The following is a 22,402-nucleotide window of genomic DNA, read 5'->3' as shown; positions in this document are numbered from 1 at the left end:
GAGAATTCTGGTCTTTAAGGCACTGAAGATTTTGCATATGTGTTATTTTAAATTTTCCTCAGATTTATAAAATTTATATTATGGTTGGCCATAGTGGTACATACTTGTAATCTCAACACTAGACCAAGATGAGGCAGGAGTATCAAAAGTATGAAACTATTCTGGATTTTGCAGTAAGATCATGCACTAAAAATGTATTATGCATTTTCTTTCTGGTAGAAATAATGCAAGTTGATCTGAAATTGTATTATAAATGGAATGCATAGTCTTCTGTGATAAAATTAGCAATAAGAAATAACCTCCTGACTCACCATTATCATCCCATAATGTTTTTTAATCTGAAAAATATTTTATGTTGTACCTAAGGGACCCTTGCCATGTGATCCTACAAACCTGTAATCCCAGCCTTTGGGAAGTAGAGGCAGGAAAATAAAGAGCTTAAGCCTATCCTCAGATACTTAGAGTATGAGGCAATTCTGAGCTACATGAGACCCTGTTTCCAACTAACAAACAAACAGAATTATAAAGATAGGGTCTCCTAAGCTTGGCATGGAGACACATACCTGCAGTCCCAGTATTTGAGAAAGAAAAGGACCACATTTAGCCAGGTATCATGGCACGTGCCTTTAATCCTAGAATTTGGGAAGCAGAGGCAGGTGGATCTCTGTGAGTTCCAGGCCAGCTTGGTCTACAGAATGACTTCCAGAATAGCCAAGGCTACACAGAAATCCTGTCTCAATAAAACAAACAAACAAAAAACAAACAAACAAACAAGGACCACATGTGAGGGTAGTCTAGGCTACTGTACTATGAACTTTACCATGGAAATAAGAACAAGTATCTGTTCATCCCAGATAGGCCATTGATGGACCAAAGAAGTAATCCTACACAAGTCTAGCTCCGGGAATCAAGTAGCTTTACTGGAGTTACTTACAGAAGTATGAGTAGCATAAATGTAGTTACATCACCAAGAAATTCACCCTAGACAACCTTCATCACTGATGCAATTTTCTGTAGGATCTAACCTTCAAGTTTGCATCTTAGTTGGCCTTTTTTATTTTAATAAACATATTGTTCACTTGAATGAATCATGAGAGAAAGACAAGCAGGACTTCAGTATTCTCTTCCTTGATGGCTCATTTGCTTTGATTCCATGGACTGATTGTCTTCTGAATGACTAGACCATTCCCCAAAACAATAATATTTCTACTTCCTTATTTGTTTTTGTTTTAATCTACCTGAAGATTGTGTGGATCCTTCTTCCAGCTCATTGCCATGCCATTTCCTCACTAAAGATGATCTGTGTGGGTTATAATTCTTACTGGTTTCAGGAACATGGAAGGCTTCTTTCCCAATTCCAGCACACATATATTCCCACATTAGTTTTTATCACTGCAGATCTATTTTGGCTCTTGATTTTAGAGGGTTGTCAGTCAGCTAGTTCCATTCCATTTGGGGCTGTAGAGAAACAGACATGCATATGGTTGAGAAAACCTGTTTTTTCTCAGGATATCCAATATCATGAGACAAGGGAAAGAGGGAGGGAGAAGGGAAGAGGTGGGGGAAGGAGGGAGGAGAGATATTCTACCATATTCAATGGCACAATCCAAGTGACATTGTCCTTTCAACTGGGCCCGACCTAAAGTCTTCATTACCACCCAATAATGCCATCAGCTGGGAATTAATCCTTTAGGCACATAGCTTTGGGCACATTTCAAATCTAAATCACATCTCTATCTGAATAAATTGTTTTAATGGTTTCAATCTGTATGGACAATGTAGCATGAAGGAAGAAGGAAATTAGAAATTTTAGATGTAAGAGGCTCAGGTTACCTTACTAAACCCTAAGTCCTCAACAGATACCAGTGAAAACTTTGGTGGCCAAGTGGAATAGTCATGAACCAAATTTTAAAGGGACACAGAAACTTCTGTTGACATTCCTTAAAGTGGTTTGTGCACAGAGTATTATTTGTATAGAAATCTTTTGCTTTTCTCACTTTATCTTCACTTCATTGTTATTTTGATTTGCAGAAGGATGTAGACAAGGAGTTCTACTTATTTCCCACAGTGTTTGATGAGAATGAGAGTTTACTCTTGGATGATAATATCAGGATGTTCACAGCTGCACCTGATCATGTGGATAAGAAAGACGAAGACTTCCAGGAGTCTAATAAGATGCACTGTGAGTACTGCACCTTTTCCACCTGCCCAGGCTATATCAGTGGTATATGTAACAGTACCAAATAAACCCAAAGTGAGCAGCTTTTTTTGATTACTTTTCAATAAACAACTTAATAATGTTCTGAAGGCAAAATCTTAGGTTATAAACAACAAAAAAACCCACCTCAAAATAACCAAATGTAGCAGACATGCCAATGTGATGAAGGTGCCTTTTAAAAAAATGTTTATTAGCCGGGCGGTGGTGGCACACGCCTTTAATCCCAGCACTCGGGAGGCAGAGCCAGGCGGATCTCTGTGAGTTCGAGGCCAGCCTGGGCTACCAAGTGAGCTCCAGGAAAGGCGCAAAGCTACGCAGAGAAACCCTGTCTCGAAAAACCAAAAAAAAAAAAAAAAAAAAAAAAAAAGTTTATTTATTTAGAGGGGAAGGAGGCAGGGCACATGCCATGGTGCCTGTGAAGGTCACAGGACAACATACATATCACTTTTCTCTTCCCAGAATTTGGGTTTTGGTGGGATTCCCAGCAAGTGCCTTTATCAGCTGAGTCATCTTGCTGGCCCCTGAATGTGTCTTTGTGGTCCCTTGGCTTTGCCCAAGACCTTGTTAGAACTACAAATTCTTGGACCCACTTTTGAGTTACTAAATTATAAACACTGCAATAAGTCCTAGGAATTTGTTTTTCACAAATCCTTTAATTGATGACATGATCATTTTGAGAATAATGAGTTAAATGCTGTTCTCATTTGTAGCACAGTAATAACAGGCTCCTTTATTTTTTCAATTATTAAAAAATATGAACTTTTCCATTATGATTTAACAATATGAACTCTGCCATCATGATTTCATACTTGATTGCTCATCCGAATCAACTGACAAAATTTAAAACTTGAGGAGCATCAGATATTTTTTATATTTTAGCTAATTTATATGTGTTTAGTTTTGAGACATGGTGGACTAATTGTTCCAAAGACCCACACCATTCAGAGAGAACATAAACATTTAGTGTAGGTGGTAAAAGTAAAAATTGTAAAGTTGCAGTACAAATTAATAGTTTTTGTTATTTGGGTTTTGTTTTTGTTTGCTTGTTTATTTGTTTGTTTGTTTGAAGATAGAATGATACTACTCACATTACCCACAATCCTTATAATATTACTTTAAATTCTACATTTAACATTTTGGACATGTCAAGAATATCATCTTTTGGAAATGGTAGTGAGAAAAATTTTCTTATACAAGATTGTCCCCATTTTCCAAGACGAGTCAGGAAATTTTTCATGTAAAACAACAAATACATTCCCAGTGTGTGACACCCAGGCTAAGCTGTTATAATTCACAGAAATAGTTGCTGACAAACATGACATTTGAAAAAAGTGAGAAAAAATCGCCTGGGATCTCAGTCCAGCTGAAAACACCGAACTCCCCAGTGTGGTAGGGACACAGAACTCCATGCTCTGCAAACTCTGACCTGCTCATTGTAGCCAGAGGCTGCTCTGGAGACAGCAAAGACATTTCCGACACATAAACAATGGGCAGGCTTGAAATGTGTCTTTACATTAGGAAGTTACATTAGGAATGAATTTTCATTTCATTTAATAGGATATGTTATCTTCAACCCCTTTTCTTCTCTCCCTTCTCCAAATTTTGCAGCTATGAATGGATTCATGTATGGCAATCAGCCTGGCCTCAACATGTGTCTAGGAGATTCCATTGTGTGGTATTTGTTCAGTGCTGGAAATGAAGCTGATGTACATGGAATATACTTTTCAGGAAACACTTATCTGTCTAAAGGAGAAAGACGAGACACTGCAAACCTCTTCCCTCATACAAGTCTGACCCTTCTCATGCAGCCTGACACAGAAGGTACACTTCTTTTATTGGTCAATGTCTTAGTTAGGGTTATGATTGCTGTGATGGACTACCATGACTAAAGCAAAGGAAGGGTTTAATTGGTTTACACTTCTGTATCACTGTTCATTATTGAAGGAAGTCAGCACAGGAACTCAAACAGGACAAGAGCTGATGCAGAGGGCATGGAGGAGTGCTGCTTACTAGTTTGCTCCTCATGGCTTGTTCAGCCTGTTTTCTAAGAGAACCTAATATCACCAGCCCAGGCGTGGCACCACCCACAATGGGCTGGGACCACTCTCATCCCTCACTAATTAAGAAAATACCCTATAGCTGGATCCTATGGAGGCAGTTCATCAATTGAGGTTCCTTCCTTTCAGATGACTCTAGCTGTGTCAAACTGACATAAAATTAGCCATGACAATAAATTTATGTATATGGCTTTGGTTGAAAATCCTGTTGAAAAACATATCGAGTGATGAACTCTTTCAATGCCTCCAAGATAGACCTTCCCTTAAGAGGGTGTCTGGGTTACTAATGTTAAAGCACACATCAGGTGGATCTCCTTCCTATTTATGGGTGGAATAAGAGGCTATAAGTAAAAAGTCTGTGGTGTGCGTGTGTGTTTCCTTGTTTCAAACAGCAGAATCTATGAGATGGTTACTTTTTTATCCTTTTAAAGATAACTGTGATTAAAAAAAACAGTCTAGAAGAAATTACTCCTGCATGTGCTCTACATGTAAGCTTTCATCACGTCGCTACAGCTTTGTTGTGGAGTTGGCTTACTAACTGTTTGTAACTGGGTATTCTATATAAAAACTGTAGTCATGTATGCTTAGACACATATGTGGGCCTGGTTCTCAATGGGTAAATCAAATTAAAACAAATAGGAAATAAATTTAATCATATCATGAAAAACACTTTCTGGTCTCACTTGATTCACTGTGTGACACTCAAGATCACGTAACTGTAAGCCCATGAATAAAACCAAAGCTAGAGAAAAAGGTGACAGATATTCTCTCTTGAGACAGAATGAAATAAGAGCATAAGCTATGTACACATCTGCTAAGTTACAGGCAGGGGGAATAGCAGATGCTCTGAGATATATACGCCCCTCGATAGTTCTTAGAGCAGTAAAGAGACTTCTGTTAAAATTGACAAGTTTTCTATTTTGCTACTCCAGGGACTTTTGATGTAGAGTGTCTTACAACAGATCACTACACAGGTGGCATGAAGCAAAAATATACTGTGAACCAATGCAAGCAGCAATCTGAAGAGTCCACCGTCTACCTGGGAGAAAGGACCTACTATGTCGCAGCAGTGGAGGTGGAATGGGACTATTCACCAAGCAGGGACTGGGAAAAGGAACTGCATCATTTGCAAGAACAAAAGTAACTTTCCAGTCTCAGATTCCCAAAGTGTTCAACTGTAGTTTTTTGTAGTTCAAAGCCATTATGACACACTGTGAAAATTAAAAAAAAAATCAGTAAGAGTAAATCCAAGTAAAGAATGGCCACAAGAACATCAAGAGCATGTCTCAGCATCATGGGGCATCACCTGATACTTATAGGTGTCAATTTTTAAAAAAATTTCCCAGGCACACCTGCTCTATCATGTCATTTCAACATGTGACCTCATGTGCACAAGATCTGAAGGACTAGGGTGAGCTGTGGGACAGGTAGGCCCAAGATGCCCAGGAAAACTAACGATCTGGCTGGCAGTGGCTAGCTGGACAGTTTGGTTTCAGTGATGAGTGTGGTCTGACATAGAAAGGGACTAAAAGGCTGCTTTTGTGATTTGGATAAGGTAGTTAAAAGGAATCATGAGTTAACGAAAACTTTAGAAAAAGAAAATGACTTGAAAAAAATATGCTACTTCAGTTCCTATTGACTAGAAATACTGCATTAATTCCTAAATAATTGTATCTGGATTTCATAACATGTTAGAGTGAAAAAATGTGATGGCGATAGGTGATTTGATCAATGCCTCTCTTTAGGGGCATAGGAACTAAGGCTTCTTCAGACAACATGGATTGAGAGGTCAGCTTAGCTAGACAAGAGTCAGGGCCAGGACTGAAGCAGCTCACTAGACAGTTCTCTTTATATGACACCTCAATATCTTTAAAGTCTATTTTTTCCTACCAGGATGGAAAATAATTTTAAATGAGCATAACTATTCACAAGAATTTTTACTCAAAAATTAAAACAATTTCTTTTCTTTCATGAAAACAAATAGTAACCTGCATCGATTTTCTTTTCTAGTATTTCAAATGCATTTTTGGATAAGGAAGAATTTTACATAGGCTCAAAGTACAAGAAAGTTGTGTATCGGCAATTTACTGACAGCACGTTCAGAGAACAGGTGAAGAGAAAAGCTGAAGATGAGCACTTGGGCATCCTAGGTAAGGTGAACAGCCCCATCCTGCCAGTCTTTGGTTAGCAACAAGAGCTGCCTGTGGCACATGCATCCATGTATATAGATTGTAATTTTCTAGTTCATGTATCAAAGTTACTTTCATTAAATCATCCAATAAAAAAGGAGAAGTTTGTGCTTGCTGAAGAATACAGATAATATCACTTATTTCTGTCAGGAATAATTTATTATTCCATACACTAATTAAATTACTTATAATGAGCCAGGCAGTGGTGGTGTAAGCCTTTAATTCCAGTAGTCTGGAGGCTGAGGCAGGCAGATCTCTGAGTTTGAGGCTAACCTAGTCTACAGAGTGAGTTCCAGGACAGCCAAGGCTACATAGAGAAACCCTGTCTCAAAAATATTTTTTTAACATGATGCCTATAGCTTTGGTGAAGTTCTTAGAAATTACTTTCTAATGAAAACCTTAACCAAATTCTCCTTGTTATCACACACCCCCCTCCAAAAAGAAGTACAACTCTTTACTTGAAAAAATAAGATATAATTAATCACAAAATAAAGATATATATGGGGGTTGAAAAAATGTGCTTCCTTACAAGTTTTCAGGAACCACACTCAGGCAGAATGTGTAACCTGCAACCCTTGAGATGCTGAACTCCTTAGCCTTTCAGTACTTCCACAGGATCAGAATTTCCCTAGTGAGATAGAGCAGTTGGTTCTCAACCTTCCTAACACTGCGTCCCTTTCATAAAGTCCCTCATTGTGATTCCCAACCATAAAATTATTTCATTGCTACTTCATAACTGTAATCTTGCTACTCTTATGAATCATAAAGTAAATATTTGTGTTTTCTGTTAGTCTTGTGTGACCCCCATAAAAGGGTCATTTAACCCCTAAAGAGGTTCTGACTCATAGATTGAGAACTGTTGCTCTAGAGCTAATGACATTGTTGAGAATAACAGAAACACATGTGACAAGAAACAGCTGCAGCTGGCTGAATGGCAGAAGCTAGAGGGCCAGCTTCGTCATTCCCAGCACAACCCTTTGCCTAGAAGTCCAAGCACTGAACCCAGAGAGTAAGCAGTGCACAGTAGCTCCTGGCCTGCCACCAGCTCTCCCCGTTAGACCTCTGACCCTCAGAGGGTTTTCAGGCTACAGTGTCTCCTGGAACTCTGATTAAGAGATACACTATGGTCCCCATATTTAGAGAAGTTCTGTCTAGTGTTGTTATGCACATCCTCTGGAACCAGAAATAAATCACTGTAACAGCTCAAAGACATGTGAGTAAAAGAAGACTCCATCCTTCACACTGAAAAGTTACCTGAATTTTGCCTTTATCACTAACACAGAAATTTCAAAACACAAGACAATAAATTGATTTTCCTTTTTACTTTTACCAGGTCCACAAATTCATGCAGATATTGGAGACAAAGTTAAAATTGTCTTTAAAAACATGGCAACCAGGCCATATTCAATACATGCCCATGGGGTGAAAACAGAGAATTCTACAGTTGTTCCAACACTGCCAGGTATTGTGAGCAAAGGGATGCTTCATACAGATTTTGTAGCCACTCCACAAATGCCAGCTACCGTAAAGAATAGTCTTTCTAAATGCCTATGTTGTAAGGAATAGCAAGGGTGGGACAGAGGATGCAGGGACCAGCTCTGTGTGGGTGATGGAGTGTAAGCACGTTTGCACCAAACACAGTTTACAGAAGGGATGTGAAAACAAACATGGAAGTACCAGACATTTACAAAGGTGGAAGAGTGGACTAGAAAGATTCTTCCTCCACTCAACTAGAACATATTTGAAGTGGCATCTGCTACACTGTGGGGTAGAATGTTCATGTGTCAGCCTGTCAAATGATGTCTGTGGTTTGGAATTCAAAGCCTGGGTATTTGCTTTAGTATCTGGCATGTCCCAAGAGCTTAACAGATGTTCAATTAAGATAAAAATTGAGATAGATTATGTACACTCAAGTAGAAATTAAAATTTTACAGGAAAAAGGATTTGTTTTAAAAACTTAGCAGTTTCCAAATATATCAAACAAGCAAACAAAAAAGGTAGTGTTCTGTAGAATTACTTTTATAAATTTAAGAGAAAATAGAGCAAAACTTCTCTCTTGATCTTCTAAGAGAGAAAAACATAGATAATATTGAGTCATAAACAAGGCTATGAAAAAGACTCATCAGAGAATAAATGGTTATTTTAGGTAGGAGAGTCAGTAGGGCTGGACATTGGTGAAGACAAATGATAAGGGAGGTGCAGCTCAGGCTAATTGTGGGGTAAGATTCTAGGGCTTCATGTGGGAGCATGCTTTGTGTCTTGTATAGATGGTAAGGAGTCCAGACATGAAAGCAAAGTGAAGAGGGAACAGAATGTTAACAGATGGGAACCAGAGATAAAGGAACTGGATGGAGTAAGGGCCTGGAAGGCTATGATTAGGACTCAAGATTTTAAACTGAACACTCAACTGAGGATCTGAGCTAAATGGGATTTATCTGATTATCAATAAGAGGCTCTTCTGGATGACATATGAGTAAGGGAGAAAAATGGCAACATTAAAGATCAGTTAGGGAAATTCTGCACTAAACAGGTGAAACAAAATTACCAGAATTAGAATTAGCAAGATTTGGCATGGGACTAAGCAGAGGAAGAGGTAAGAAGTTCTCATACTGCAATTCTACTTTAACATGATACCAAAAGGGCCTGCTGAAAATTGAGCACTAGAGTCTTATGGAAGGAGTCAAGGGTGACTCTAAAGCTTTGGGAATCAATCCCTGTTGACAGAGCAGGCTGGAAGAACAGCTTATGGAAATAAGAGTGGTTGGCAGAAGTGAGACAATGAGCTGCTGCATTTACATTTTATGTTCTTGGTGAAAATGTCTGCTTAGTTAAGGTATGAGGACACTGGGACTAAAAGTGATGACTTGAGAAAAGGGGGGAAGCCCACACTTCCCTTAAGATCAGAACTCAATTCTTGCTTGATTCCCCAGTAAAGGATTCCAGACTCCAGAGTATTAATTTGATAGCACTATCTTTGCAGGAAACGGCAAGGTGAATCTAAACAAATCGGACAGAGGGTTGTCAGGATCAGTAAGTCAAGGTCTGTGGATAGATATATAGGAAGTTCTGAGGCAAATGGAAAAGGTTAGATTGGAGAAGAGCCAGGAGCTCATGGGAAGAGAGTACATGACAAAGTAAGAGGATGTAGTAACTATCTTCAAAGCATCAAGGACAAGTATATGTCTTGCATGTGACAGAAGAGTGACAAAGAAGCACATGGTATGACAGAATCAGATAACAACATAAGAAGTCGACAGATGAGAGAAATCGGGGATCTTTAAGATCAAGTGCTCTCATGGCTCCTTGCAGGAATCATCAGCTCACTGAGTAGGATAGTGAGAAGGAAGTAGGAAAGAAAGGGAAAGTGAAGCTCATTCTACAGGGCAACATCTGTACAGAAACACCATGAGTGAGGTGCTGAGGTACCACATGGTATCTGTAAAAAAGAAAGATATTAATAAAACCTACTTTAGAGTAAGAAAAGATGGATCCACTCAGTTTCTTCAAAATATGGCATTAGAATGATCCTCTCTGGCTTTGTTATGACAAGTGAATGAGAGCTGCTTAATTCATAGTAAATATATGATGACATAAAAATATCTTAGTGTGTCTTAGAACTAAACTCCAGGGTCATCAATGTGGTTCAGTGTGTAAAGATGCTTAGCCTGATAACTCAAGCTCCATCTCCATAACCCACTGTCACAAACTATCCCAACTCTCATGTGTGTTATGGTGTATGTGCTCCCTTGCATGCACATACATGCCCCCCCCCCACACAAACACTCACTATAAAATTAAAAAAAACTAAATTCATGGAAGAATTTTGAGTACTATTATTTTTTAACATGTTAATATTTTTACTTTCTGGATCACTAGTTATCAAAGATATGTGTATATAAAATGTATATGCACATGAAACACATATGCGTGTCAGATATAAGCCAAATATAACCAGACATGTAACCCTTGCTTAATTTAGGTGAAATTCGCATTTATATATGGCAAATCCCAGAGAGATCAGGCGCTGGAGCAGAGGATGCCCCTTGTATACCATGGGCTTACTACTCAACTGTGGATCGAGTTAAGGTAAATGTTAACCATTTGTTCTTCAGAATTCTCTAGATAGAGAGACAATTGCAAGAACATAGAGTTTTCCTGTCCTCAAACCTATGTCAAAATACCAGGAAAATAAGTTGCTCTGTAATCTATTTCTTTTACATTTTCAGTTTGTGTACTTTTAAACATATAGTTATAATTATCTTATTCCTGCTGATTATTGATAATACTTAATAAAAATTGCAAGCCAGTGTATTTTATTTTTCTTTTGATCTGAAAACATATTAAATGCAAAAACTAAGATGTGTGGCTTCAGAATTCTTTGTTGATGAGCAATCCCAACAGGCAATCAGAACAGTAGGTATTGTCTGATAAAATATCACAAAGCCAAAAATCTTCCAACAGCCCTCTCAAGTGAGATGGTACATCATTCTGCAGAACAAAATCTTCATCAGAATCCCTTCTGAGTTCCCAATATGTCAATGCAGATGCATGTTGGGCTGCTCTACCAGAAATTCCCAGACTTAAAACCTAGCACCTTCTAAAAGGGACACTACTAAAGGGGTCTTCTTCCTCCTTCGTTTCCTGTTATAAAAACAAGCAAACAAACAAACAAAAACCAGCAGCGTAAGTGCTGCTCTATCCATTCTCAAGTAGGAACTTTGAACACTCTTCTTACACAGATTATGTGCCCCTACAATTACTCAGCCCACTCCTCTCCATTTTCACACTTCCGTACGTGTAATTTGTCTCAACTGCTGCCTCCCAGGCCCCAGTCTTCTTTCAATCAACCAATATAACTGGACTAAGATGTAGATTTGCTGTTGTTCTCTGTCCAATGTTTCAGGGGTTACTTATGACACTGCCTGAATTTCACTAATATGATGTAAGACAAAATCTGCCATCACTAGCACCTGGCCACACCAAACTTCTCAGATGTTTAAGAGTTGTTAATTGTGGTATTTCACAGGGGTATTCATTAGCATTCTGTTTCTTCATGACAATGGACAATTTCCTTAGCTTCTACTCATTTCTTTTATTCCTATATGAGCTCCTACAGCAAAAGGTTTTGTTTCATTCAGTCGTGGGTTTATAGTGACTGGCATAATGCTTGGCTCATCCTGATAAGTCCACAAGCTTAATACAATTAACAACCAACACTGTTCATTCAGGTAGCTCGTGAGTTAAGCCATTTTTTTTTAATCTCTCTAAGTTCCACATCAGCTACATAACCTACCTACTATTTGTCATTGCTTCCACTTAACCATGTCAAGTATGAGGATACTACAGTGGTGGCTTCCCTTTGCCTTAGGTATCCCACTAAAACCAGTCCCTCCAAAACTGCTGGAATTGTGAGTGATAAGGTCCCAGCTCTCTGAAATCCTGACCAACACTTCCAAGATAACTGCACTTTCTTCTTGTTTTCAGGATCTCTATAGCGGACTAATAGGCCCACTGGTTGTTTGTCGGAAATCTTACATGAAAGTATTCAATCCTATAAAAAAAATGGAGTTTTTCCTTTTGTTTCTAATATTTGATGAGAATGAATCTTGGTACTTAGATGACAACATCAAAATATACTCTGATCATCCTGAGAAAGTAAACAAAGATGATGAGGAATTCATAGAAAGCAATAAAATGCATGGTATGAGAAACGATTCTAAACCACTTTTTTTTACCCCTTTCTTCTAAGAAAATCATGTTGTAGGGCTGTTTTATTTAAATATATTATAATGTAAAATTTTGCTCAAAACCAAAATAAGACTATGTTTAATTCCTCCCCCAATTCTAAACCCTCATTCCCTTTTAAATAAGTTCACAATTAAGATTAAGGCTCTTTGCCGGGCGTGGTGGCGCACGCCTTTAATCCCAGCACTCGGGAGGCAGAGCCAGGCGGATCTCTGTGAGTTCGAGGCCAGCCTGGGCTACCAAGTGAGCTCCAGGAAAGGCGCAAAGCTACACAGAGAAACCCTGTCTCGAAAAAAAACCAAAAAAAAAAAAAAAAAAAAAAAAAAGATTAAGGCTCTTCATATAAAGTAACTTGAGAAATAGCAGTGATATTGGTGAACTTGAAAGATCTGTCTTCCCCATCTATAGTGAGGTAAGCTCTGTTATATGGACCTAGTAATAATTCCTATGAAGCCATTATAGGTTTAAACTATTCTGAAATGTATCAAATTTTCCTCAGCTATTAATGGAAAAATGTTTGGAAACCTACAAGGCCTCACAATGCACGTAGGAGATGAAGTCAATTGGTATGTGATGGGAATGGGCAATGAAATAGACTTGCACACCGTACACTTTCATGGCCACAGCTTCCAATACAAGGTAAGAGACACACACAGTAGTCATTTTTGTTCTGCTTAATACCTTTTAATTTAAGCCAAGAATACATTTCATCAGAGATACCTATGAAAAAGAAACAACATTGCAGTCTCACTGCTACACCAGCCTGCTCACATCTTGGGCTCATCCTTACACTTGCAGGTTTTTCTGTCTTTCTTAGTTCTGCTCACACAATTCTAAGGCATCTGAATGGAATGGCTGACAGTCAGAGCTGGCAGGAGTGTTCACATAAGGGTGGACCAGGCAGCAGAGATCAGAAGTCTTTCACTGTAGCCCTGATCATTCCAAGTTCACTCTTAAACTGTGTGAGGTGAATTAACACTTAGGTGTCAAGCAACTAACATCCCTAGAACTACTACCCTTTATCTAGTGAAAACAACGGTCCTCTTGAAGATGCATTTTTCCATTTTTAAACTAATGTAGAAAATGCATAGGCTGCCAAGCAGTGGTGGTGCACACTTTTAATCCCAACACTTGGGAGGCAGAGGCAGGTGGATCTATGTGATTTCAAGGCCAGCCTGGTCTACAAAGCAAGTTCCAGGACAGCCAGGACTGTTACACAGAGAACCCCTGTCTCAACAAACCAAAAAAAAAAAAAAAAAGGGGGGGACACATTGCAGAATGTCCACTGTATAATCTGTAGTTTTCTGCACATATATCATTAATGAGCTTTCAGTATTATTTTCATAGAAATATGCCAGTGATGGGAGTCAAGAATACTTGAATTGTCAATATTATTTAAATTCTATCAGCATCCTTTTCTGCTTCTTTTATACTCTCTTTGCCTGACAGTTTCACAAGCAAGAGAGACTATAATTGATCCAAGCACTGGTGACACCACAGCTTGGTTGTTTTGTGTAGCTCAAGTCTCTGAAAAAGAGGCAAGCCAGAATCGTGGTGTTAGACATAGCCGTCCTGACTAATAAATGCCTACTTCACTTTTTCCTTGATGGCCCAGAGAGCTGAGGTTTTAGACAAGGATTACAGATTTCACTACATAAAATATAGAGGGATTCATTTTTTTAAAAAATGTTTCTGCTTTTTCACTGGAGCTGGCCAATGAAAGGCTACTGAATAAACTCTAATATTTGTCATTTTTTCTAATAAAGCACAGGGGAATTTACAGTTCTGATGTCTTTGACCTTTTCCCCGGAACATACCAAACCCTAGAAATGTTCCCCCAAACACCTGGAACCTGGTTACTCCACTGCCACGTGACTGACCATGTTCATGCTGGAATGGAAACTACCTACACTGTCTTACCAAATCAAGGTGAATATACAGGTAATACCTCTAGATATATATTATGCATGCAACTAAGATTCCTGTCTTGTCTAAATATATCTTCCAGTATGAATTACTTGTTAACTGGCAGCCCTGATATCTTCCTTCTCTACCTCCAAATAGAATGTTTTAGTGCTAGGCCAGTGGGATATCACTTACTTGGTGACAGTTAGGATGGAACTGATTGTCTAAGTGTACAAATGGACACTAACTTTGCAGTGTAATCACACCAAAAACTGGTGCAAGGGAACAATCACATTAGGTTTTTTTTTGTTGTTGTTGTTGTTTGTTTGTTTTAACAAGAAGCAACCAGGACTTATAAATAAATACTTAGGATTTAACTTCTTTCTTAAGAGAAAGCATTAGCATTTTTTTCTCTGTAGTACTTCCCACATAAGAGAAGCATGAACCAGCCCAATATAATTTCATTCACCACCCAGAACAGTTCTTTTTGGGCTGCCAGAGAAGGACTGTTACTAAAGGAACTGGGAAAAACTAATCTTTTTGTGACTACATACCAACAACAAAATGTACAAAAAGTAAAATTACAGCACTGTAGTTGAGAACTGTAGGAATAGAAACAGCAAATGTAACTGGAGGAAGTTACATACAGAATATGCTTCTTCCTTAAAAATAATAAAAAGGAATAGGCATGTGAGTGCATGTTTGTATGAGTGTGCACGTGCATGCACATATGCATTTGTATGAGTGTCCATGCAAGAGTATGCATGTGTGTGTGTGTGTGTGTGTGTGTGTGTGTGTGTGTGTGTGTGTGTGTGTGTGTGTGTTGTGGTCCTAGCAACAGAGCCCATGGTTTTGCAAATGTTAGGAAAGCATTTTACTACTGAGCTATGTTCCTAGTCCAAGTCAATGTATTACAAATCTATAAGTCACCCAAGATTACACCTTATTGTAAATAAACTTTTCATTTTTGCTTTTACACCATCTTTTCTGACAAACAAAACAAAAACTTTCACTAAAGTAAAAAATGTAGTTACTGGTAATGCACAACCACAACAGTAGCAAGGTTACAGTTATGATATAGCAATAAAATAATTTTATGGTTGGGGGGGGTCATCACAACATGAGGAACTGTGTGAAAAGTGTTGCAGCATTTGGAAAGTTGAAAACCACTGCTCTAAATAAACAAGCTTGCAGGGCTAGTGAGATGGATCAGCAGTTAGCAGCACCGGCTGCTCCTCCAGGAGACCAGAGTTCAATTCCTAGCACCCACATGCCCATAACCCTCCGTAACTCCAGTTGTGCAACTGTAACCACAGTTTTAAGGAATCTAGTCCCCTCTAGTTTCTGTGGGTACAAGGCACACAAATCATATAAAGATATACATGTCATGTAGGCAAAATACCCATATGAAAAATGAAAGAAAGGAAGGAAGGAATGAACGAAGGAACAAAGGAAGGAAGGAACGAACGAACAAATGAATGAATGAACGAACGAACACGGGGCACTTGAAAACTTATGTATGCAAATGTTTGGCACAGAGGATGCTGCCACAGGCTGGTCCTGCACATAGAAACACTAGAGACTTCTGTGTCTAACAAACCTGGGAGAAGAGGGAGTGGTAACTGCTATTAAAGAAGAGAGTGTTTAAAATAGCAGAGGAAATTAGAGAGCAAATACCAATATGAAAGTACATGGAAAATATTTTAGAGAAATTTGACTTTTACAAAAAGAAAAGATATTATATAGAACTTGAAGAGTGACAGAAAAAAGTCTGAATTAAACACAGAAAAATAGGGAGCCATGCTTATCAATTTATATTATCTATTAATAAGTTTGATAAAGCTTTGGGGAAATCTACATCAATTCTACATCTCAGAAAATGATTGCCTTTCATTATACAGGCAAGAGCATACAGAAATAAAAACAAATCTTCTGATATCACGTATCAGGTGACAGTTGTCTCTTCAAGGAAAAAGTTAATTAAAAATGGTGACTTTCCTACCACTGTCATTTCCATGTTTCTTTTCCCTATGAGAAGAAACACATAAAGACCTCCTTTGACATATGTAAAAAGTGCTTTTGTTGAACTATGACTACTCTGTCAGATAATATTTAGGATACAGACTATAGTGGGAAAGCTGGCTTAATTTTAAATTCCTCATAGTTGGACTATACACACCTGCAACTCTAGCTAAATAGGCAAATCTATTACAATACTCTGATGAATATCTAAAAACTTTCACTTGATAAAGTAGAATATTTGAAACTTTCTTTGATCATAATCCAGAACATAATTTTAAAAAAGGCTGCAAAAGAATTACCACAGACCTTCCTTCCATATTTACGAAGTTACAGTTGCCTTCTTGTTCTCTCATCTCCCCATCCTACGCTTGAACATGTCTATGTGTACATATATATTTTTATTTCCTAATTATATTTTATGTATAACCTAATACCATCATCAATGTCAAGAACGGTTTAAAAAATGATAAAAAAAAAACCCCAAAAAACTATAGCTCCTTTTCAGCTTTCAACAACTATCCCCTAATATTCTTTACACAAAAAGAAAATCCCAGCCCATACAAAGATCCACGGCTAGGCCCCAGGTGGAGCTCCGGGAGTCTAATTAGCAAGAAAGAGGAGGGTTTATTTGTGCAAAAATTGTTGAAACCAAGGTTGAATAAAGCACAGGGACAAATAGCCAAATGAATGGAAACACATGAACTATGAACCAAAGGCTGAGGGGCCCCCAACTGAATCAGGCCCTCTGAATAGTTGAGACAGTTGATTGGCTTGATCTGTTTGGGAGGCATCTAGGCAGTGGTAGAGGGTCCTTTGCTCATTGCATGAGTTGGCTGTTTGAAACCTGGGGCTTATGCAGGGATGCTTGGCTCAGTCTGGGAGGAGGGGACTGGACCTGCCTGGACTGAGTCTACCAGGTTGATCTCAGTCCTTGGGGGAGGCTTTGCCCTGGAGGAGGTGGGAATGGGGGGTGGGCTGGGGGGAAGGGGAGGGGGGCAGGATGGGGGAGAACAAGGGTATCCATGGCTGATATATAGAACTGAATGGTATTGTAAAATAAAATAAAAGGAAAAAAAATAAAAAATAAAAATAAAAAAAAGAAAATTCCAGCCCATACAAAGATCCTGAGGGACAACTCACTTTTTTCTTTGATATCGCTGACTTCTTTTTGTTTTAAAGTTAATTCTATGTTCAAGGATGTTTTGTCTGCATGTGTATCTGTGGACCTGGTACCCACAGAGTCCTGAAAAGGGCATCAGATCCCCTGGAACTGGAGTTACAGATGGTTGTGAGTCAACATGAGGGTGCTGGGAATCAAACCCAGGTCCAGTCCCCCCAGCAACATTCTGTAATACAGAGCAGTTGTCATCTTGTAGACTCTGCCATGTCAGTTCAGTCCGTGTTTCCTCATCTGACTCAGGCTACACACTGGCACTAGATGTGCTCATCCCCCTTCTAGTACCTACATCCTAATGTGCCTATCATTGCTGAACTTTGAGCTTTGGGTGAATGTGGTATCTGCCAAGATTTTCCACGGTAAATTTACTACTTTTCTCCTTTATGATTGATTAGGATCTTTTGCAACGAAGAAAACAAATTTTCCTTAATTAAAGCAGTACTAGAATGAGATATTTTTTTTTTTTTTTTTTGGGTTTTTCGAGACAGGGTTTCTCTGCGTAGCTTTGCGCCTTTCCTGGAGCTCACTTGGTAGCCTAGGCTGGCCTCGAACTCACAGAGATCCGCCTGGCTCTGCCTCCCAAGTGCTGGGATTAAAGGTATGCGCCACCACCGCCCGGCAAGATATTTTTAAACATATGAAAAATAAGTGAATTAAGAATAATTGAATTAGAATGAAGTTAACTAGTATTTTAAAAATAGAAAAATGTAAAACATCCATGTACAGACATTTAACCATATAAAACACACTATTTTAAGTAACCATCTTAAAATTTCTTTTTCTATAGAGACTAAGTCTGGCTGAAAGAAATAAATCGGTGATAAAATGGAAAAAAGAGAGCAATGATTCATAACAATGTATGTGTCACTGAATAGAACACTTACGCTGGATTGGTTATCAACAGTTTAAAAAAATCGAAGCCACACAACTGTTCATTTGTGTGGGAACTGGTATTACTTCAGATGTGCAGAACAACAGACTGTATCATGACATGTATTTGTTCACTGGGTAACAATTGCTTCACATAGTCCACTTATATCTTCATCGTTAGGACTTTGTAAAACAGTACCAAATAAACAAAAACATATGACCAGATTCTGTCCTTGAAGGTCCTCACAGGATCACTACAAAGTTCACTGAACTGTCTCCAACTATTGCCTTCCCATCAATTGCTCTAATAAGCCATGGGGTGTAGTGGTGGGGCTAAGAGCACCGAAAAGAAAGGAAACATGAAGACAGCAAGCTGTGTTTTATAGAAACCTGAAAAGAGAGTCAAAAGATGCTATCTGGAACTAGAGAAAGGTAGAGTCCAAGAGTATTAAATTTAAAAAATTAAAATTCAGATAATAAAAAAATGCCAGTAAGAGGACTAAGTTAGGGTTCCAAAGAAATGGTTGAGCAGACATTTTGCAAAGCCTTACGAGGTTTATGGGTTCTAGCAATGAGCTGGACTTGAACACTATAATATGCAACAAAAGGTTACTAAAAGGGCTCAATGGCTAAGGGTACTTGCTGCTCTTATAGCAGACCCAGGTTCAGGTCCCAGCACCCACAATAAGTGGCTCCAGTTCTATAGGACACAATGTCATCTTCTGGCCTCTTTGGGTACCTAGATGCACACAGTACACATACATACACACATACACATACAAAAAATAACATCTTTGAAACACACCAAACAAGTCTAATGCCAGCACTCAGGAGGCAGAGGCAGGTGGATCTCTGTGAGTTAGAGGTCAGCCTGGTCTATACAGCTAGTTCCAGGATAGCCAAGGCTGTTATACAGTAAAACCTTGTCTCAAAAAACCAATCAACCAACCAACCAACCAACCAACCAACCAACCAACCAACCAGGAAGTTATTAAAAAGACAGATATGATAGTTTTTTTTTTAATTTTCTCATATACTGTGTTTGAAAGAATAAGAGTATATACATATAAAGAATAGAAATAAGACTTTGGCTGAAAATATGTGAACTCAACAAGTCATGTTAACAGCCAGATGAGTACATTCATCTAATTCTGAGAGAAGTACACCATGAGTTTCAAAAGTAGCTCAAAAGCTAAGTATTCAGTCTTTCACTGGAGAGAAACATTACATCTTTCTCATACTTATATGAAAAAACAAAATAGTAACCCAAATAGAAAAATCTGTAACAATGAAGATATTGTTTGACCAGCAAGAGGGGCATTTGTACATACTTGCAATGTATTTTCTTCCAATGACTCTGGGGTGGATAGGACTGTCATGCCCCCAGAACTGAATCCATGATATTTCTCACAAAAGAAGTCTGTGTCCAGTTTTGAAAATACCTGCATAATACTTCACACCTGTAAGGCTTGGGAGGTTTACATAGATTGAGGTCAGCACAAGATTCATAATGAGTTCCAGGCCCACATAGGATAGACAGTAAAAAAAATAAAAATAAAAATAAAAAATAAATATATAAAAGGAAATACATGTGAAGAGATCTTACATCTTGAAGGTTTTTCTTTCTTTGTTTGTTTGTTTTTTACATTCTGGATAATAAATGGGTTCAGGTTATAGATTAAGCGAACAGCCATCATTACATGGTAAGGTAAACAAGCACCATAAAGCAGCTGCAATACACATTAACACAGAACCCTTTGGGCTCATTTTATCTGGGACTGAACATTTAAAGTGCAGTTGCTTATGCGTTGCAGAGGATAAGTTCAAGTCAGTGATGTCTTCCTACTGCAAAAAAGGAGGTAGGGCAGGAAAAATGCTGCAGCACCATCTTCTGGGAGAACATTCAAGAAATCCTTCAGGTCCAATCCCATAGCAGTAACTGACAAGGCTTCTGTTTGTGGAAAAGAAGAATGCATGAGTTACAACTACAAATCTATTTTTTACAAATTTGCTCTTAATGATTCAAAGTTCCTTCAAGTAACAAAATGCTAGAATTATAAATAAAACTCTTTAATCCACATAACATAAGTTCATACTTCTTAATTTATCCCTTCTATAGCCCTTCAAATTTTATGCAGTTAGCCCCTGGAATGAGTTACTAATTCACTGGTGGATTGCTACATTGCCTTTTAATCAATTCCTACCATTTTCTAATGAAAAATATAATCATGTAGTTGCTACTTTAATGTTAGGAATGCTGCTACTGTACAAAGATTGTTTGCTAGGATGTGAATACCATTATCTACCAGAAAACATTTTCCTAAATAGGTTCCTCTCTATGAGCTTTTCATGCTGTTAATAAGCATAAATCTTGTCATGACCACATATCTTTTCTTCTAAATAGTAAAGTACTCTAGTAAACATTTTCAATATTAAGGAATTTAATGGGGTTGGGGATACATTCAGCTATAGAGCCCTTGCCTAGTGTATACAATTTCCTGGATTCACCTCAGTACCAATAAAAAAGCATGTGCAGGGGGTTGCCAAACATTTTCAAAAAGATAATTATGCAAATTTTGTTTCTATTCTTAGTTGGTGCTGCCCTACCCTACTAACAAAGACTTCAGAGTGCTGAGTAGATAGCTCAGTTGGTATAGTGCTTGTCACACAAGCCTGAGGACTTAAATTCAATTCCCAGTACCCAGGTAAAAGAAAACCAGGCATTGTTGCATGCCTACAATCCTAGGAAGTCAAAGATAGGCAGATCCCTGCAGCTCGCTGGCCAGCCAGCTCAGCCTGATTGGTTAGCCTCAGGTTCCAGTGAGAAACCCTGTCTCAAAAAAAAAAAAGCTGAAGGTTCTTGAGGAACGATGACCAAAACTGACCTCTGACATGTACACATAGATGCACACATTCCCTCACTCCACAAAAATGAATAAATAACAAGAATGTCTTCAAGACCTTGTTCTCCTAAGAATGAATAGTGTTCCTGGGAAAACACTGTTTTCTTCCATTTTTACCCATACTCCAGCATCATCTCCTGTATGCTCCTTACCCATTTGCAGGGCTACTGTACAACCCACTCACTCATCTGTCAATCTAAATCATCCTTCACACAATGGGATGGGCCTGCCCCGTCACTAAAAAGTTAAAGAACTCTGCAGAAGTGACACAGGGGAAGGACTTTTACCTTTCCAATCAGATACATCTGGGAATGGTTGGATACTCTTCAACCTACATGCTGTATGACTTTAAGAATGGTACTTGGGGCTTGAACTATGATTCAGCGGCTAAGAGCAATTGCTGCTCTTCCAGAGGACCTTAGTTTGGGTTGCCAGCACCCATGTCAGGTGTCACAACATCCTGTAACCCCAGTTCCAGATTTGACACCTCTGGTATTTGAGGTCACCATGTGCACACATACATAAACAAACATACACACACACACACACACACACACACACACACACACACACACACACACACCTTCTGAGGTCACCTGCATTCATGTGCACACACCCACATGCGAACACACACACATCCACATATTCTGAAGTCACCTACACTCATGTGCATACATACACGTGCAGACACACACAAAACTACATATGATTTAAAATAATAAAAATAAAACTTACAAAAAATTACTGAGCCTTCCAAGTGGGTTTCTTCATCTACAATATCCTTGCTACCAATTTCTAGCTTTCATAGCTCTCTGAGAATTACAATAGGATACTTTTCTAACATATACGATGATCTTAATAAACAGCAAACACTAACTAGTTTGCAAAATTCATATGAAGCACATATATTATTAATGTTTTCATATCAAACACACTTACTTGCCTAAATGTGGAGCCTATAAGTAGTAGCCTGGATACAAGAACTTTTACTTGAGGTAAGTACTGAGCAGTTACAAAGTCAGTAAAATTATCACCACTGTTCAATTCTCTTCTCCCACTAGAAGGCCCTAATATAAACGATAACTCTAAGAAATAAAGTCAATATCTTAAATCTGTACAGTATTTTAAAAGCTCCTCCTAACCTCTCATTTGCTTTCCTTCCTGAATCCCTTAAAATTTGTATTTATTTAATCTAGGCCTCATTCTAAAGAGAATATATTAATAGCTATGATTTGCGGTTCAGTTGGAGAAACTGAAGATAAGAAAAGATTAAAATAGGGGACAGAAGGGTGTAGTGAGATATCTCAGCCAGTTGT

The 22,402-nt window shown here is 38.4% G+C and overlaps 3 protein-coding genes across 13 annotated transcripts in view; 1 reads left to right on the top strand and 2 right to left on the bottom strand.

The window, feature by feature from the left end:
- Window positions 1-19,653, bottom strand: part of LOC143273824 (uncharacterized) — a 29,524-nt gene extending 9,871 nt beyond the window's left edge. Inside the window, exons 1-2 of the mRNA XM_076574001.1 lie at window positions 19,515-19,653; window positions 1,239-1,458 (exon numbers count right to left, since the gene is read on the bottom strand). Of these exons, the coding sequence (XP_076430116.1) occupies window positions 1,239-1,380 (142 nt within the window). The 5' untranslated portion in view covers window positions 1,381-1,458; window positions 19,515-19,653. The remainder of the gene's footprint in view (window positions 1-1,238; window positions 1,459-19,514) is intronic.
- Window positions 1-22,402, top strand: part of Cp (ceruloplasmin) — a 68,405-nt gene that overhangs the window by 19,908 nt on the left and 26,095 nt on the right. For 5 of the 7 annotated variants that reach the window (XR_006073077.2, XR_013052019.1, XM_076573996.1 and 2 more), the window contains 9 exons: window positions 2,032-2,182; window positions 3,827-4,039; window positions 5,208-5,415; window positions 6,286-6,425; window positions 7,798-7,926; window positions 10,444-10,550; window positions 11,949-12,165; window positions 12,709-12,848; window positions 13,976-14,150. Coding sequence is in view for 5 of the 7 variants with exons in the window: in XM_076573996.1 (XP_076430111.1) it covers window positions 2,032-2,182; window positions 3,827-4,039; window positions 5,208-5,415; window positions 6,286-6,425; window positions 7,798-7,926; window positions 10,444-10,550; window positions 11,949-12,165; window positions 12,709-12,848; window positions 13,976-14,150 (1,480 nt within the window). In the remaining 2 variants the exon portion in view is untranslated. Of the gene's footprint in view, window positions 1-2,031; window positions 2,183-3,826; window positions 4,040-5,207; window positions 5,416-6,285; window positions 6,426-7,797; window positions 7,927-10,443; window positions 10,551-11,948; window positions 12,166-12,708; window positions 12,849-13,975; window positions 14,151-18,100; window positions 18,409-22,402 lie in introns of those variants that run through there. The other 2 variants (XM_006993820.4, XM_006993819.4) reach the window with 2 other exon arrangements.
- The window catches only part of Hps3 (HPS3 biogenesis of lysosomal organelles complex 2 subunit 1), a 49,202-nt gene continuing 45,989 nt past the window's right edge, over window positions 19,190-22,402 (bottom strand). For all 5 annotated transcript variants that reach the window (XR_013052020.1, XR_001576227.3, XM_006993818.4 and 2 more), the window contains one exon: window positions 19,190-20,134. Coding sequence is in view for 3 of the 5 variants with exons in the window: in XM_006993818.4 (XP_006993880.1) it covers window positions 20,007-20,134 (128 nt within the window). In the remaining 2 variants the exon portion in view is untranslated. The remainder of the gene's footprint in view (window positions 20,135-22,402) is intronic.

Source organism: Peromyscus maniculatus, chromosome 6, assembly GCF_049852395.1.
Source record: "Peromyscus maniculatus bairdii isolate BWxNUB_F1_BW_parent chromosome 6, HU_Pman_BW_mat_3.1, whole genome shotgun sequence".
NCBI lineage: Eukaryota > Metazoa > Chordata > Mammalia > Rodentia > Cricetidae > Peromyscus > Peromyscus maniculatus.
The sequence above is the reverse complement of the archived record's forward strand: the minus strand, read 5'-3'. Positions and strand labels throughout refer to the sequence as shown.